This window comes from Mobula birostris, chromosome 7 (genome assembly GCF_030028105.1).
Source record: "Mobula birostris isolate sMobBir1 chromosome 7, sMobBir1.hap1, whole genome shotgun sequence".
Classification (NCBI taxonomy): Eukaryota; Metazoa; Chordata; class Chondrichthyes; order Myliobatiformes; family Myliobatidae; genus Mobula; species Mobula birostris.
Genome location: NC_092376.1, coordinates 1,425,382 through 1,443,634, shown reverse-complemented (window position 1 = coordinate 1,443,634; position 18,253 = coordinate 1,425,382). Strand labels below are relative to the sequence as shown.

Sequence of the window (18,253 nt, the reverse complement as noted above, 5' to 3'; positions counted from 1 at the left end):
AAATTTACTTTAAAAAGTATCGAAAAGGTTTGAAATACTTCTTTCCAATATTTTCCAAGACTTGGACATGTCCAAAACATATGAATGAGTGAAGCTTTTCCATTAATACATTTATCACAATACGGAGATATATCTAAATAAAAACGAGACAACTTATCCTTAGTCATATGGGCCCAATGGCCCATTTTAAATTGAAGGGCACATAACGATGAAGTGTTGACCAATTTAAAACTTTGATTCCAAGTTTCCTCAGAAATTGAAGTCTATAAATCATGTTCCCAAAGATTTTTAATTTTATCTAAAGGAACTCTTCTCATTCCCAACAGCATATTATAAATATTAGATATAGATCCATTATAAAAAGGTTTCAAATTAAAGATTACATCTAGTAGATTCTTATCAGGACTTCTAGGAAATGTACTTATTTGAGACCGTAAAAAATCTCTTATTTGTAGATATTGAAAAAGATGAGTTTTGGGTAAACTATATTTAGTTGAAACGAAAAGCAACTTCTCTCTGCAAGCAAGTCCTGAAAGCATTTAGTACCTAATCTATCCCATTCTTTAAAAGCCACGTCAATGATAGAGGGTTTAAAAAAAAATTAGAAAAAATGGGACTTGAAAGAGAAAATCTCAGTAAGCCAAAATAGTTTGGGAGTTGTATCCAAATCCTCATAGTGTGTTTAATTACCAGATTATCAGTTAAATTACCCAAAGACAAAGGAAGTGAAGATCCAAGAAGAGAAATAATAGAGAATTTATTAACAGAATTAGCTTCTAAAAAAACCCACATCGGGCAATCCTCCCGATTTATATAATATAACCAAAATGTAAGGTTTCTTATATTAACTGACCAATAATAAAATCTAAAGTTTGGTAAGGCTAATCCTCCATTCTTTTCATCTTTCTGAAGATGAATTTTATTTGATCTATAACACTTATTCTTCCATATATAAGAAGATATTATAGAGTCAAGAGAATCAAAAAAGGGATTTAGGAACGAAAACTGGCAATGCCTGAAAAAGACATATAAATTTAGGTAATATATTCATTTTGGTAGAGTTAATTCGGCCAATTAATGATAATGAAAGAGGCGACCAATTTAATAGTATTCTTTTTACAGGATTCAATAAAGTAAGAAAATTTTCTTTAAATAGACACAAAATTTTTTAGTGACTGTTACACCTAAATAAGTAAATTGGTTTCTTACAATTTTAAAAGGAAGGTTAGAATTTATTGGTATCAAATTGTTCAAAGGGAAAAGTTCACTTTTATGTAAGTTTAATTTATAACCTGAAAACTGGCTAAAACAGGAGAGTAAAGAAAGCACATGGGGTAATGAAGTCTCAACATCAGAAATAAATAGCAGCAAATCATCAGCATACAACGAGACTTTATGAATAGTATCTCTCCTTAAAATACTTATTTTTTTAAATATAGTTCCCTCTCACCATGCATAAATACTGCCACAACGTTTGGAGATATAAGGAATGGCAATATCCCAGGTCAACATCGGCGGCGTATTACATCTGTAACACCTCCGACAGATCTTCAGGAGTGGCTTGGCATGTTCCAGGTGAGTGCTTCAGGTAGACGTTCTAAACAGTTTGGATGCTATTATGGAATTGGATGAGAGCAACAGTGGTGATCTCCTATTGTACAAAGAATTGATTCCTCATATACAAGCAGTTAAATGAGAAATTAATAAGGAAAACAAGGGAAGAAGCTGACATAACCTTTCACAGAGCTGGTACCTTGCCCTTCTTGGACTTCATTTGAATGCACTTGTGAGTGGGAATGTATTGTGTATTGTCATGGTTATTTAGATGTATCTGAAGTGTCAGTGCCATGTGTAACCACCCCATGCCATTTCTGACCAGCTCCCCCCCCCGTGCCGTTTGTGACCACCACCCACAACCCCCACCCCAGTGCCGTTTTGTAACCACCCCTGTAATGAAGGTAGGAAGATTCTCACCTGCTCTTGCTGTTCACAGAAATGGAGTGGCCCTGAGAAGCTTCTGGCGCTGGATGAACTTATTGATCGCTGTGAGACTTCTCAGATCAAGTACATGATGCAGGTCATTGAACCCCAGTTCCAGCGGGACTTCATCTCCCTCCTGCCTAAGGAGGTATGTGTATGGAAGTGTAGAGTGCTCATGTGCAGTCTGGTCTGGCTGTGACATTTTGATTGGTTATGCAAGTATAAAAGAAATGGGTACAGTTTAACTCAGTGGGGGATGGGGTTACTCCCTAACCATTTCTTTCTCTGTAAAAATTGTGCCTGAAGCTCATTTCCATTACCTGCTTCACTATTTTCAAACTGATCCTGGGGTTTAGTGTTTCAAATGTCAGCTATTCCAGAGCTTCTGCACTGGTGTGTACTCTCTGTACTCTCTTTTATTACTCTGTAATTGGTGACCCTAATCAAATCCGATTCATTACGCAACACCCAGTCCAGGATTGCCTTTCCCGTAGTGGGCTCAACTACGAGGTGCTCTTAAATGCCATCTTGTAGGCATTCTACAAATTCTCTGTCTTGGGATCAAACACCAACTTGATTTTCCCAATCTACTGCATATTGAAATCCCCCCTCACTATCATAATATTGCCCTTAATACGTACCTTTTCTATCTTGCGTTGTAATTTGTTGAGCACATCCTGGTTACTGTTCGGAAGCCTGCATAAAACTCCCATCAGTGTCTTTATACCCTTTCAGTTTCATAACTCTACCCACGATGATTCCACATCTTGTTACCGCTTGCCAAATCTAAGGATTTGATTTCATTTTCATATCAGCAGGGTTCGTAAGTTGTGAGCAGACTATGTTGGCGCTGGAAGCTGGTGACACTTAGGGGCTGCCCACAGCAGTTCTGGATTGTATTGGTTGTTCACTGTATGTTTTGATGTACACATGACAAGTGTAGCTAATTAGTAATGTTCTAGACGATATTGCCCACAGTCTGAAAGTGTCCGAATTGTCTTTGGGCGTTGATACAGCCTGGATTCTGCAGTAATACTTATTCCACCTTCCGGATTTGGACTATGGGATTAATGGATTTGTGGCTGAATTTGCCGATGATACAAAGATAGGTAGAGGAGTGGGTAGTGTTAAGGAAGCAAAGAGCCTGCAGAGAGACTTAGATAGTTTAGGGGAATAGGCAAAGAAATGGTAAAAGAAATACAATGTTGGAAAATGTATGGTCATGCACTTTGGTGGAAGAAATAAATGGGCAGACTATTATTTAGATGGGAAGAGAATTCAAAATGCAGAGATGCAAAGGGACTTGGAAGTTCTTGTGCAGGATACCCTAAAGGTTAACCTCCAGGTTGAGTCGGTGGTGAAGAAGGTGAATGCAATGTTGGCATTCGTTTCTAAAGGTATAGAATATAAGAGCAGGGATGTGATGTTGAGGCTCTGTAAGGCACTTGTGAGGCCACACTTGGAGTATTGTGTGCTGTCATCTTCTTCAAAAGGATATACTGACATTGGAGAGGGTTCAGAGAAGATTCCTGAGAATGATTCCAGGAATGAAAGGGTTACCGTATGAGGAACATCTGGCAGCTCTTGGGCTGTATTCCCTGGAGTTCAGGAGAATGGGGGGGGGGGGGGAATCTCATAGAAACATTCCAAATGTTAAAATGCCTGAACAGATTAGATATGGCAAGGTTATTTCCCGTGGTAGGGTAGTCTAGGACAGGAGGGCATGGCTTCAGGATTGAAGGACGTCTATTTAGAACTGAGATGCGGAGAAATTACTTTAGTCAGAGGGTGGTAAATCTGTGGAATTTATTACCACGAGTGGCTGTGGAGGCCAAATCATTGGGTGCATTTAAAGCAGAAATGGATAGGTTCTTAATTAGCCAGGGCATCAAAGGGTATGGGGAGAAGGCAGGGGAGTGGGGATGACTGGAAGAATTGTATCAGCCCATGGTTGAATGGCGGAGCAGACGTGATGGGCCGAATGGCCTACTTTTGCTTCTATACCTTATGGTCTTATTACACAGCACCCAATCCTGAAATTCCTTCCCCCCGGTGGGCTCAACCACCAGCTGGTCAAAAAAGCTGTTTTCTAGGCATACCACCGCTCTCTTGGGGTCCAGCAATGTACCTGTACATTGAAATCTCCCGTGACTATCACAACATTGGCTTTTTCACATGCCTTTCTGTCTCTCATTGTAATCTGTAGCTCACATCCTGACTACTTTTTGAAGCCCTGTATATAAGTCCCTTCAGGGTATTTTTAGCCTTGCAATTTCTTAACTCTATCCACAAGGATTCTACATCTTTAATTTCTGGATTAGTTTTGTTGAAATGGTTGACCCATTCTACCTTGATTTCCCCCAGTTGGTTGTATTTCAGAGTGTCTGTATTTCTTGTTTCCAGTTAGCACTGTATGTCCTGTCATTTCTGGAGCCAAGGGACCTGCTGCGGGCAGCACAGACTTGTCGGTATTGGCGCATCCTGGCTGAGGATAATCTGCTCTGGAGAGAAAAGTGCAGAGAGGAAGGTGAGTGTGGGGGGAAAGGAGCTGGCATCCTGTTTGCTCAAAGTGTCCGTCAGAATTTGTCTGAATCTTATCACTGGAGTAACACTTGAGTGGTGTCAGTCTGTGTATATCTGGTTCTGCCAGTCTATGGATTTGCTGTGCTCTGCCAAAATACAGATTGAAGGGCAGCAGATACCTGATTAGAGAATTCAGCGCTTTCCCCTTACTTTTTAGACTGACTTGCATCAAAACATATAGTGAAATGCATCATTTACATTAGCAACCAACACACCCAAGGATGTGCTGTGGGCAGCCCACAAGTGTTGGCGCACATTCTGGTGCTGTTTGCCAACCATTTTCATCAGAACAACACAAGCAGCAGCATTGACAACAGCAAAACCAGTCCCTTCCCCACCCACTTGTACACACAGGCAGACACCTCCAGTTCTCCAGTCCTTGGCCCCCGACAGACATCGGGTGTCTAATCTCCAGACCAGCCACCCCAGAGGCTTTGACTCTGAGGCATGTGGTATGGGGTTTGCTGGCTAGTGATCAGGTCTGTTAAGAGCAAAGTCTCTTCCCCCTCCCCCCACCCCAGAAAGCAGCATTCGTCGTCAAAGACTCCCACCATCCAGGCCATGCTCACTTGTCGCTATTACCGTTAGACAGGAGATTCAAAGGCTTAAGGTCCACATCAGCAGGTTCAGGAACAGTTATTACCTTACAACCATCTGGCTCCTGAATCAACATGGACTAAGCAGAATAGCAGTTTAGCATAGACTAGATGGGCCAAAGGGCCTGTTTCTGTGTTGTAGTGCTCTATGATTTAATTAGAGATGCATCATTGATAGGATTTGGTTGCTAATGATCACCGTGGTGGAAATGATATCAAGTTGCCTCTGGTGGTGAGGAGTGAAAGTAAACGTACTGTTCAGAAAAAGGCAGTCTGGTTACATCTCCAGTGTAGAAGATCAGGGAGGCTTGCACTGAGAAACAAGGTTGTTTGATCAAAAATTGTGGCATCAATTCCTTGAACTGAATTGTTAGTATTGTAGGAAGAAGGAGAAGAAATTGCAGGGAACCTGGCGGAGATTTTTGTAACTTGTTTGGCTGTGGGTGAGGGACCAGGAGACAGGAGAGCTGTCTTTTGTGTGGGTTAAATTGGAACATTCAAGAGAGGTTTGGATAAGTACATGGATGGGAGGGGTATGGAGGGTTATGGTCCAGGTGTATATCAACGGGACTAGACAGGGAATTACACACTAGTGAGCCTAACATCAGAGATGGGGAAACTCCAGGAGAAGATTCTGAGGGATAGGCTTTATGTGCTTTTGGAAAAGCTAGGGCTGATGAGGGATAATCAGTGTGGCTTTATGCGTGTGAAATTGTATCTCATTATTTTGATTTTGGAGGAAGTGACCAAGAGGATTGATAAGTGTTGACATTATTTTTGTGGACTTTGGTAAACCTTTGACAAAGCCTTGCATGGTGGGCTAGTCTGGAAGGTTAGCTCAGGTGAAGGTGAGCTAGCCAATTTGATACACTATTGGCTTGGAAGTAGGAGTCAGAGGGTGGTAGTAGAGAATTATTTTCCAAACGGGAGCCTGTGACCAGTAAGGATTGGTTCACTGATGTTATGCATTTTTGTTGAGAACACAGGTGGACAATGTGGCAGTCTGCAGTCTACAGCAGGATCCAGATCAGCAGGGAAAATGGGCCAGGAATGGGAGATAGAATTTGAATAAGTGCAAAGTGGATCCTTTTTGGAAAGTGAAATCATAGCAGGGCTTGCACAGTGAATGGCAGGACCCTAGCGAGTGTTGTAGAACAGAGGTACCTAGGGTTACAGGTACAGAGTTCCTGAAAGTGGTTGACACGTGTGGTAGACAAGGTAGTCAAGAAAGCTTATGGCATACTTACCTGCGTTGGATGGGACATTGAGTACAAGAGTTGGGACGCCATGTTACAGCTGTACAACATCTTGGTAAGACTGCATCTGGAGTATTTGCGTAGTTCTGGACATCATAGTATTGGAAGAATGTGAATGCGCTACAGTCTTGGGACACCTCAGCACAGAAACAGGCACATCCACTCTCTGATGAACCATTAATCTGCCTAGTCCCATCAATCTGCACCCGGACCACAGCCATTCATACCCCTCCCATTCATGTACTTATCCACATTTCTCTTAATTGTAGAAATCAAACTCGCAGCCACCACTTCCCTTGGCAGCTTGTTCCATGCTCTCACCACCTTCTGAGTGATGAAGCTTTCCCCTCTGATTCGCTTTAAATATTTCACCTTTCACCCTTAACCTATGAGCTCTAGTTGTAGCCTCACGCAACCCTGATGGAAACCGACTGCTTGCATTTATCCTATCTATATCCCTAATAATTTTATAGACCTCTATCAAATCTCCCTCAATGTTCTACACTCTAGGTGAACCCCCTTCTTACCAGACACCTCTAGAAACCCAGCTTGTTAGCACCTTGCTAACAGCCACAGGACTCAGTGGTGAGAAACCCACCTTTCACAAACTCCGTATGTCTAGGGTCGGTATGACTTGGGTCCCACCAAACTGGGATGTTGGGATGTTTTGACTACCAAACTCCAATCTGAGCAACTACTGTGAAACTACTGCCCACATGCAATTATGCATCAGCAAGAAATAACAGATCGTACACCTCATACATTTAAAAAGGTGTATTTATGAATGTCAACTTAATCAAACAGTTATTAAAGAAGAAAGAAAAACAAATAAAGGGGCCCATTATAATTAAACCAGTCAAATTTGCACAAAGTTGGAGCTCATATATTCCTAAAGCTGGATGTGTCTCTTACTCACGGTGCCAATTCCTATTCACCAGTCACCGGTAGAACTTCCCAACTTGGACTCCATCAAATTGCATATTCCAGTTGGATGGAATCCTACAGCTGGTTCTCTTGATCTCCTTCTTTCTCCATCTGCTACCGAAAAGACCTCGACCCCCACCAGTGTCCGTCACAAACCTCTCCACCCAACATTATCTGGAACCTTCTCCCAATTCCACCATCCTGATTGGCTGACCCTACATTCCTAAGTTGAACATCACTACCCCTTGTCTTTAACTGAAACCCAAACACTATCAGTAGAACACACTGCTTCTACAGAAAACTATTAAGTGAAATACACCCTATCCTCGTTATATGCGTGGGATACGTTCCTCGAAGTTGACGCATAATGTGAAATTGCATAATGTGAATAATTATTTAAATGGAGAAAATAGGGATGCGTTCCAGAGGGCTTCCTAAATATGTTTTATCTGTAATTTATTCATATTTTTATACCAATACGACACAAAAGCAGTACTACAAGACAACATTTGTATTATATTTAATCATTTTAAGGTGATATTCGATGTAATAAATCATAGAAAGTTAACATCTGAGGGTGTACAGTACTCACCAACAGTGGCAGGTGTGTTCGCTCCGGGAGATGAGTGGTTGTTGTGGTGACGGGCAGCTTTACACGGATAAGGTGGATGGTTGTGGTCGTCAGGATCATATCAAGCACAGCAAGGAAGACTCACAGAACTCTTAGAACTGCTGGCAGCAGAAGATTACAGCGATTTGCATTAAATGGTGAGGGTTGTTTGCTTGGCAGCATTTTGTTTTAAATTTGCTTGTACGGAAGAAGGGTTGATGGCCGAGAATGACTGAAATGCTGACTCTGTTCTAAACTTGGGTCCATGTCCATCGCCATTAGTGCCAAGTGTTCTGACTTCCACTATTCCCTCACCTTTGGTAAACTCCCGGGATTTTCAAAATCGTCTGTTGCTTGCAGCATCTGAGAGATAGTTTGCCGTAAAAAAAAACCGCACGCCTTGAATGTAGATTACACCCTGGTCGAGTGGTTGAATCAGCGATATTGTGTTAAGCGGCAGGAAACGCACTGTTATGTTAGGATGAATGCTGTCCAAATGTTTAGGGTGGGCTGGCACATTGTCAAGCAACAAAAGAACTTTAAAGGCAAGATTCTGTTCCTGGCAGTAGCGTCCCAGAGCTGTGTTACCTTCAGCTGATGCCGCGCTGTTTATAATTTCCAACTTTTTTTCAAGTGTTAAAGCGGTTCTCTGCCGCTCAGCTGACAGCCCAGGACATGACATCAGATGCTTAGGAGGCATGGTTAACTATTTCAAGCACAAATTCACTGCACCGTAGGTAAAACAAACAAAAGTTTAAGATCGCACATCCACACCTTGCCAAAACCAATGCGAGAGTGGCGGGAGAGAGATAGTGACTTGTATTGGCGGGAAAGCGACGCTTCTCGTCCCAACAGTGAGACTGTGAGGTGTGCGCATGTGACTTGTATTGGTGGGAAGGCAGTGCTCCTCGCATAACCGTGAATTTTGGACACATATAACGAGACGTTGGTAGAAATAGGTTCCTCGCATAACTGTGAATCCGCATAGTCTGAAGACACATATAACGAGGATAGGGTGTGCCCTACAACATTAGCAGTAAAATCTTAACCAGGGTGTTACGTAGGGAATAAAGTCCTAACTTTAATATTATTGACATACGTTGTGAAACTTGTTGCTTTGTGGCAGCAGTACATATAAGACCATAAGACAGAGTAGAAGAATTAGGTCGTTTGGCCTATCAAGTCTGCTCCACCATTCAATCACAGCTGATCCTTTGTTCCCATCCTCAGCCCCGCTCCCCAGCCTTCTCCCTGTAACCTTTCATGCCATGGCCAATCGAGAACCTATCAAACTCTGCCTTAAACACATCCAACAACCTGGCCTCCATACCTGCCTGTCATAACAAATTTCACAAGTTCACCATCCTCTGGCTAAAGAAATTTCTCTGCATCTCTATTTTAAATGGACACCCCTCTAACCTTCCCTTTTCCAATATTTTTATTAGTTTTACATATAGGAATACAGAGTACAAGGGAAAAAAAATCAATATATTATAAATCACATATAAAGACTCCTTACCCTATATTCATACAGATTAATTAATTTGTAGCATTGAAATGTAGTAATTTTGTTATATATAAAAAAAATCTAACCCACTACCAAGACCGAAGCTGATTAGTAAAGAAAAGAAGGGAAAAAAAATTATTAGTCGTCATCTGTGCTTTAATAGCAAGTCAAAGGTTTTGAAAATAATTCAAAAAAGGTCCCCACAATGTTTGAAAATCTTGGCTAGATTCAGAGATCGAACATCGAATCTTCTCTAAATTTAAACATGACATCACATCACGTAACCATTGAACGTGAATAGGAGGGGCCACATCTTTCCATTTAAGCAAGAGTGTCCTTCTGGCCTTAAGAGAAATAAAAGCCAAAATGTGCAAGTCAGGTGACTCCAAAATAATATCCTTTCCTCCCAACAATACCAAATAAAACGGTCAAAGGATTAGGCTTAAAGTTTACTTTAAAAAGTATTGAGAAAGTTTGAAATGCTTCTTTCCAATATTTTCCAAGACTCAGGCATGTCCAAAACATATGAATGAGTGAAGCTTCTCCATTATTACATTTATCACAATATGGAGATATATCTGAATTAAAAACGAGACAACTTATCCTTAGTCATATGGGCCCTATGGCCCACTTTAAATTGAAGGAGAGAGTGACGGGCACATAACGATGAAGTGTTGACCAATTTAAAACTTTGATTCCAAGTTTCCTCAGAAATTGAAGTCTATAAATCTTGTTCCTAAAGATTTTTAATTTTATCTAAAGGAACACTTCTCATTCCTAACAGCATATTATAAATATTAGATATAGATCCATTATAAAAAGGTTTCAAATTAAAAATTACATCTAGTAGATTCTTATCAGGATGTTTATGAAATGTACTTATTTGAGACCGTAAAAAATCTCTTATTTGTAGGTATCGAGAAAAATGAGTTTCAGGTAAACTAAGTTTAGTTGACAGTTATTCAAATGAAAAGAGACTTCTCTCTACAAACAAGTCCTGAAAGCATTTAATACCTAATCTATCCCATTCTTTAAAAGCCACATCAATCTTAGAGGGTTTAAAAAATAATTAGAAAAAATAGAACTCAAAAGAGAAAATTTCAATAAGTGAAAGTATTTTCGGAGTTGTATCCAAATTCTCATAGTGTGTTTAACTACCAGATTATCAGTTAACTTACTCAGAGACAAAGGAAGTGAGGATCCAAGAAGAGAAATAATAGAACATTTATTAACAGAGTTAGCTTCTAAAAAAACCCACATTGGGCAATCCTCATGATTAATATAATAGGGGTGACCCGTTGGGGCAACCTTTGAGAGAAGGGTAGCGCAGTCTGATGTGACCAGAATGAACATTAAATTTTCTTGAATGCTGTTGGTATCGCTTTGCTTTGGAAACTGAAGTAGAAAACCTCAGTTTATTAAAGAAGAACGACGTGTAGCAAAGCAAATATAGCTGTTCGTCATTTAACGAAGGACACTTTTGGTGGCATCACTTCTGGTTTATCTGCCACCCTTGTGCCTCTCGTTGTCATTCTGGAGATATGCAGCCTTTTCATCCCCCATCTCTTCAGCTCTTCTGCTTTTTGTTCTTTGTCTCTGATCCTGGAGACGTGCATGCCTCTGCTCCTCTGTCTCTTCTTCTTTCATCTTTTTTTGTCCTGACTCTTTGATCCTGGAGTCGTACAGTCCTGGCCTCATCCGATTCTTGTTCTCTCCCTCACCTTGCCGCTTCCCGACGACATTTGGCATCATCCCTTGACCATAACGTCCCCTTCCCTTTCCATGCGGCATAATTAGGCTGACCATTTTTTTTACCCTAATGCTGGATAGAAGATATGAAGCAGTAACACCAAAGGATGCTGATTATTCTTGATGATGTGGTTGGCGCTCGCCTAAATGGATGTGATATAGTCACCTCTGCCCTTTGAATGCAGCAAAGGGTTTTATGGGTGTCTTGAAGTACATCATTACAATAAGATTTAATTATCTCTTATTGATGGGTGGCAGTTAGATCTGTCCCAATCCTGCACATGCTGATGTTGATTAGCAGAATGTGACCCCTCGAAATCCCTCCCCCTCCCTTCCCCCATCGCAGTATCCCTCCCCCTCCCCTCTCCATCCCAGTTTCACTCTGCCCCCTCCCCAGCTGCCTATCACCTCCCTCATGGTTCCGCCTCCTTCTACTCCCCATTGTGTTTTCCCCTATTCCGTCTTCACCTTTCCTGCCTATCACCTCCCTGCTTCCCCTCCCCCACCCCTTTATCTTTCCCCTTACTGGTTCTTCACCTGGAACCTACCAGCCTTCTCCTTCCCACCCTCCCCCCATCTTCTTTATAGGGCCCCTGCCCCCTCCCTCTTCAGTCCTGACGAAGGGTTCTGGCCCGAAACATTGACTGTTCTTTTCCACGGATGTTGCCCGACCTGCTGAGTTCCTCTAGCATGTTGTGAGTGTTGCTTTGACCCCAGCATCTACAGATTATTTCATGTCCTCGAAATAGAGCTGCCCTACCCTTTTGCTCCAGTAGGAGGCGCTGCTGAGGCTGGCCGTGTGCATGCGCCGGGCTGTCACGTCCCGATTTCCATGATGGCCGATTGGATCTCGGGTGAAAGCCAGCCTGTTGATTTTTGGAGAATGAGCAATTTTATTCGAATATATAACCCTGAATAGACAGACAGAGCATGAGAGTTTTAGTATTACATAGATAACCAAAATGTAAGATTTCTTATATTAACTGCCCAATAATAAAATCTAAAGTTTGGTAAGGCTAATCCTCCATTCTTTTTATCTTTCTGAAGATGAATTTTACTTAATCTACAACACCTATTCTTCCATATATAAGAAGATATAATAGAGTCAAGAGAATCAAAGAAAGATTTAGGAATAAAAACAGTCAATGCCTGAAAAAGATACATAAATTTAGGTAATATATTCATTTTAACAGAGTTAATTCGGCCAATCAGCAATAACGAAAGAGGCGACGAATTTGATAGTATTCTTTTTACGTGATTCAATAGGGTAAGAACATTTTCTTTAATTAGACACTTACAGTTTTTAGTAATTGTTACACCCAAGTAGGTAAATTGGTTTCTTACAATTTTAAAAGGAAGGTAGAATTTGTTGGTATCAGATTATTCAAAGGGAAAAGTTCACTTTTATGTAGGTTTAATGTATAATCTGAGAACTGGCTAAAGCAGGAGAGTAAAGAAAGCGCATGGGGTAACAAAGTCTCAACATTAGAAATAAATAGCAGCAGATCATCAGCATACAGCGAAACTTTTGTGAATAGTGCCTCTCCTTAAAATACCGGTGATATCATTAGATTTTTCGAAAGGCAATGGCTAAAGGTTCTAAGGCCAGATCAAAAAGCAAAGGGGTCAATGGACAGCCTTGTCTAGTGCCACATTGAAGCTTAAATGGTTTGGAATTATGAGAATTAGTGATAACCCGAGCAGAAGGAGCTAAATAAAGTAATTTAATCCATTGAATGAAAACAGGTCCAAAATTGAATTTTTCTAAAGTTTTAAATAAATAATTTCATTCAACCCTATCGAAAGCTTTCTCAGCATTGAGGGATACCACACATTCCGATATCATGTTCGAAAGAGAATAGAGACTGACCCACAAAAACAGCCGGGAAATGACAAGATAGGGTCTCGCGTTAAACAAATCCCCAAAACAATGGTGGTCTGGGATGAATTATGTATTTCCTCCCTCATTCCTTCGGTTGCTTAGTGACAGGCTGAGAGCGCCCCCATCTCTGGATCAAACCTCGGACTATTCCTCCCACTCTAGGGTTTTGAAAGAAAGAAAGAGAATAAATAATATTTAATAACCAATGAATATTAAAGTGAGAATATCGATTTTTGATAAATCCAGTTTGGTTATTGGAAATCGACAGATGGTAAAATATTTTCAATCCTATGGGCCAAAGCGTTAGATAGGATCTTAGTATCAACATTAAGTAAAGAAATTGGTCTATAAAAGAGCATTCAGTTGGATCCTTATTCTTTTTAAGGATAAGTGAAATGGAAGCCTCATAAAAAGATTGAACACCCCTCTATCCTGAGGCTATGCCCTCTTGTCCCAGGCTGTACCATCATGGAAAACATTCTTTCCACATCTACTCTGTCAAGGCCTTTTAATATTTGAAAGGTTTCAATGAAATTGCCCTCCCCCAAATTCCAGCAAGTATAGGCCCAGAGCCAACAAATGTTCCTCATATGATAACCCTTTCATTACCAGAATCATCTTTGTGAGTCTCTTCTGAACCCTCTACAATGCCAGCACATCTTTTCTTAAATAAGGAGCCCCAAACTGTTCACAGTTCTCAAGGTGAGGCCTCACCAGTGTCTTACAAAGCCTCAGCATCACATCCCTGCTCTTATATTCTAGACCTCTTGAAATGAATGCTAACGTTGTATTTGCCTTCCTCACCACCAACACAACCTGCAAATTAACCTTTACGGTGTTCTGCACAAGAACTTCCAAGTTCCTTTGCATCTCAGATTTTGGATTTTCTCCCTGTTTAGAAAATAGTCCGCACATTTATTTATACTACCAAAGTGCATGACCATACACTTTCCAACGTTGTACATTATTTGCCACTCCCTTGCTCATTCTCCCAGTCTGTCTAAGTCCTTCACATACTACTTGTTTTCTCAACACTACCTGCCCCTCCACCAATCTTCATATCATCTGCAAACTTAGCCACAAAGCCATCTATTCCATCACCTAAGCCATTGATACAGCGTAAAAAAAGTGGTCCGACACCGACTTTGTGGAACACCACTAGTCACTGGCAGCCAACCAGACAAGGATCCTTTAATTCCCACTCACTGCTTCCTACCAATCAGCAATGCTCTAACTGTGCTAGTAACTTTCCTGTAATGCCGTGGGCTCTTAACTTGGTAAGCAGCCTCATGTGTGGCATTTTGTCAAAGGCCATATATACAACATCCACGGCATCCCCTTTATCTAACCTACTTGTAATCTCCTCAAAGAATTCCAACAGGTTAATTGGGCAAGATTTTCCCTTAAGGAAACCATGATGACTTTGTCCTCCCTTGTCCTGTGTCACCAGGTGCTCCATAACCTCGTCCTAATGGCAAGATACTAAACGTTTTTTCAGTTATATAAAGAGTAAAAGGGAGGAGAGAGTATCTCATTGAAACCTATTAAATATTGAAAGGCCTAGATAGAGTGGATGCAGAGAGGATCCACTCTGTCTAGGCCTTTCCAATATTCAGTTGTATTTCCTATAGTCTAGGAACAGAGGACGCAGTGCCATAATAGGGGGTGTGCATCTAGAACGGAGATGAGAAGGAATTTCTTTAGACAGAAGATGGTGAATCTGTGGAATTCGTTGCCACAGGCAGCTGTTGAGGCTAGGTAATTGGTTGTATTTAAGGCAGAAGTTGATAGATTCTTGACTGGTCACGGTGTCAAAAGTTACTGGGAGAAGTCAGGAGAAATGGCATTAAGATGGAAATGGATCAGCCAAGGTGAAATGGCAACAGATATTTCTCGAGAAGAAGGATGCTTATGTGAGACTGTGTTCTTGGACTGCAGTTCAGCATTCAACACCATAATTCCACATTGGCTTGACAGGAAGCTCAGAGACCTCAGCCTTGAGCCTGCCTTGTGCAGCTGAGCTGGATCCTGGACTTCCTGTCAGGTTGCCGGCAGGTGGTAAGAGTGGCCTCCCTCCCTCCCTCACCTCCACTCCTTTGACTCTCAAAACAGGAGCCCCTCAGGACTGTGTACTAATTCCCCTCCTTTTCTCCCTGTATACCCATGAATGTGTCGCCACCCACAGCTCTAATCTGCTAATTAAATTTGCCGACAACACTACATTGTTTGGGCTTATCTCAAACAATAATGAGGTGGCCTGCAGGGAAGAAGTCACCTCTCTGACAGGCAAGAAATCAACCTTTCCCCTCAATGTTGCAAAAACAAAGGAGCTGGTTGCGGACTACAGGAGGAATGGAGACGGGCTAACCCCTATTGACATCAATGGATCTGGGGTTGAGAGGGTGAACACCTTTAAATTCATCGACATCCACATCACCGTGGACCTCCCATGGTCTGTACATGGCAGCTGTGCGGTTAAAAAGGCACAACAGCCCTTCTTTCACCTCAGACGGTTGAGGAAGTTTGGTATGGGCCCCAAAATCCTAAGAACTTCCTACAGGGGCACAATTGAGAGCGTCCTGACTGGCTGCATCACTGCTTGGTATGGGAACTGTTCCTCCCTTAATCGCAGGACTCTGCAGAGAGTGGTGCGGACAGCCCAGCGCGTCGGTAGTTGTGAACTTCCCACTATTCAGGACACTTACAAAGACAGGTGGGTTAAAAAGGGCCCAAAGGATCACTGGGGACCCAAGCCATCCCAACCACAATCTATTCCAGCTGCTACCATCCGGGAAACAATACCGCAGCATAAAAGCCAGGACCAACAGGCTCCAGGACAGCTTCTTCCACCAGGCCATCAGACTGATTTGCGTGTATTTCTATGTCGCATTGACTGTTCTATTTATTATAAATTATAAATTACTATGATTGCACATTGCACATTTAGAGGGAGATGTGACATAAAAGATTTTTACTCAGGTATGTGAAGGATGTAAGAAATAAGTAAATAAAGTCAATTCAATTCAATCTACTCTACTTGTAAACTCCTCAAAGAATTCCAACAGGTTCGTCAGGCAAGATTTTCCCTTCAGGAAACCATGCTATTCCAATACATAATAATAAAAACTGAGTTACCGTGAGTGTATGTGTATATGCAGTTGCAAGGAAAAGTTTGTGAACAATTGTGCAATTACCTGGTTTTCTGCATGAATCACGCATAAAATATGGTCTGACCTTCATCTAAGTCATAATAACAGAGAAGCGCAATCTGCCTAAACTAATAACGCACAAACAACTGTACTTTCATTGCCCTTATTGAACACATTGTTTAATCATTCACAGTCCAGGCTAGAAAAAAGTATGTGAACCCTTGTATTTAATAACAGGTAGAACCTCCTTTCGCAGCAATAAACTCCACCAAATGTTTCCTGTTGCTGCTGATCAGACTTGTATGTGAACCCTTGTATTTAATAACAGGTAGAACCTCCCTTAGCAGCAATAAATTCCACCAAATGTTTCCTGGAGCTGCTGATCAGACTTGCACAATGTCAAGGAGGAATTTTAGACTATTCCACTATATAAAACTTCCATTCATCAATATTTCTGGATTACCTTGCATGAACAGCTCTTGTCAGGTCACGCCACAGCATCTCAATTGGGTTATGGTCTGGACTCTGACTTGGCCATTCCAAAACACGAACTTTCTTCTTTTTAAACCATTCAGAATCAGAATCAGGTTTATTATCACTGGCATGCGACTTGAAATTTGTTAACTTAGCAGCAGCAGTTCAGTGCAATACATAATCTAGCAGAGAGAAAAAAAGTAATAATCAAATAAAACATAATGATAATAAATAAACAAGTAAATCAATTATGTATATTGAATAGATTTTTAAAAACATGTAAAAACAGAAATACTGTATATTTTTTTAAGAAGGTGAGGTTTCCAAAGCTTCAATGTCCATTTACGAACTGGATGGCAGAGGAGATGAAGCTGTTCCTGAATGGCTGAGTGTGTGCCTTCAGGCTTCTGTACCTGCTACCTGATGGTAACAGTGAGAAAAGGGCATACCCTTGGTGCTAGAGGTCCTTACTAATGGACGCTGCCTTTCTGAGACACTGCTCCCTAAAGACATCCTGGGTACCTTGCAGGCTAGTGCCCAAGATGGAGCTGACTAGATTTACAACCTTCTGCAGCTTCTTTCAATCCTGGGCAGTAGCCCCTCCACACCAGACAGTGATGCAGCCTGTCAGAATGCTCTCCACAGTACAACTTTAGAAGTTTTTGAGAGTATTTGTTGACATGCCAAATCTCTTCAAACTCCTAATAAAGTATAGCCGCTGACTTGCCTTCTTTATAACTACATCGATATGTTGGGACTAGGTTAGATCCTCAGAGATCTTGACACCCAGGAACTTGAAGCTGCTCACTCTCTCCACTTCTGATCCCTCTATGAGGATTGGTATGTGTTCCTTCACCTTACCCTTCCTGAAGTCCACAGTCAGCTCTTTTGTCTTACTGGCGTTGAGTGCCAGGTTGTTGCTGTGGCACCATTCCACTAGTTGGCATATCTCACTCCCGTACGCCCTCTCGTCACCACCTGAGATTCTACCAACAATGGTTGTATCGTCAACAAATTTATAGATGGTATTTGAACTATGCATAGCCACATAGTCGTGTATACAGAGAGTAGAGCAGTGGGCTAAGCACACACCCCTGTGGTGCGCCAGCGTTGATCGTCAGTGAGGAGGAGATGTTATCACTAATCCACACAGACTGTGGTCTTCCGGCTAGGAAGTTGAGGATCCAATTGCAGAGGGAGGTACAGGGGCCCAGGTTCTGCACCTTCTCAATCAGGATTGTGGGAATGATGGTATTAAATGCTGAGCTATAGTTGATGAACAACATCCTGACGTCAGTGTTTGTGTTTGTCTGGGTGGTATAATGCCATGTGGAGAGCCACTGAGATTGCGTCTGCCATTGACCTAATGTGGCGATAGGCAGATTGCAATGGGTCCAGGTCCTTGCTGAGGCAGGAGTTCAGTCTAGTCATAGCCAACCTCTCAAAGCACTTCATCACTGTCGATGTGAGTGCTACCTGGTGATAGTCATTAAGGCAGCCCACATTATTCTTCTTAGGCACTGGTATAATTGAATTGTTGCCT

General features: G+C 41.6%; 1 protein-coding gene across 1 annotated transcript in view; it reads left to right on the top strand.

Moving 5' to 3' along the window:
* LOC140199936 (F-box/WD repeat-containing protein 7-like) overlaps positions 1 to 18,253 on the top strand; it is a 229,626-nt gene that overhangs the window by 178,524 nt on the left and 32,849 nt on the right. The window contains exons 5-7 of the mRNA XM_072262424.1: positions 1,440 to 1,575; positions 1,994 to 2,128; positions 4,384 to 4,507. Coding sequence (XP_072118525.1) covers positions 1,440 to 1,575; positions 1,994 to 2,128; positions 4,384 to 4,507 — 395 coding nt within the window. The remainder of the gene's footprint in view (positions 1 to 1,439; positions 1,576 to 1,993; positions 2,129 to 4,383; positions 4,508 to 18,253) is intronic.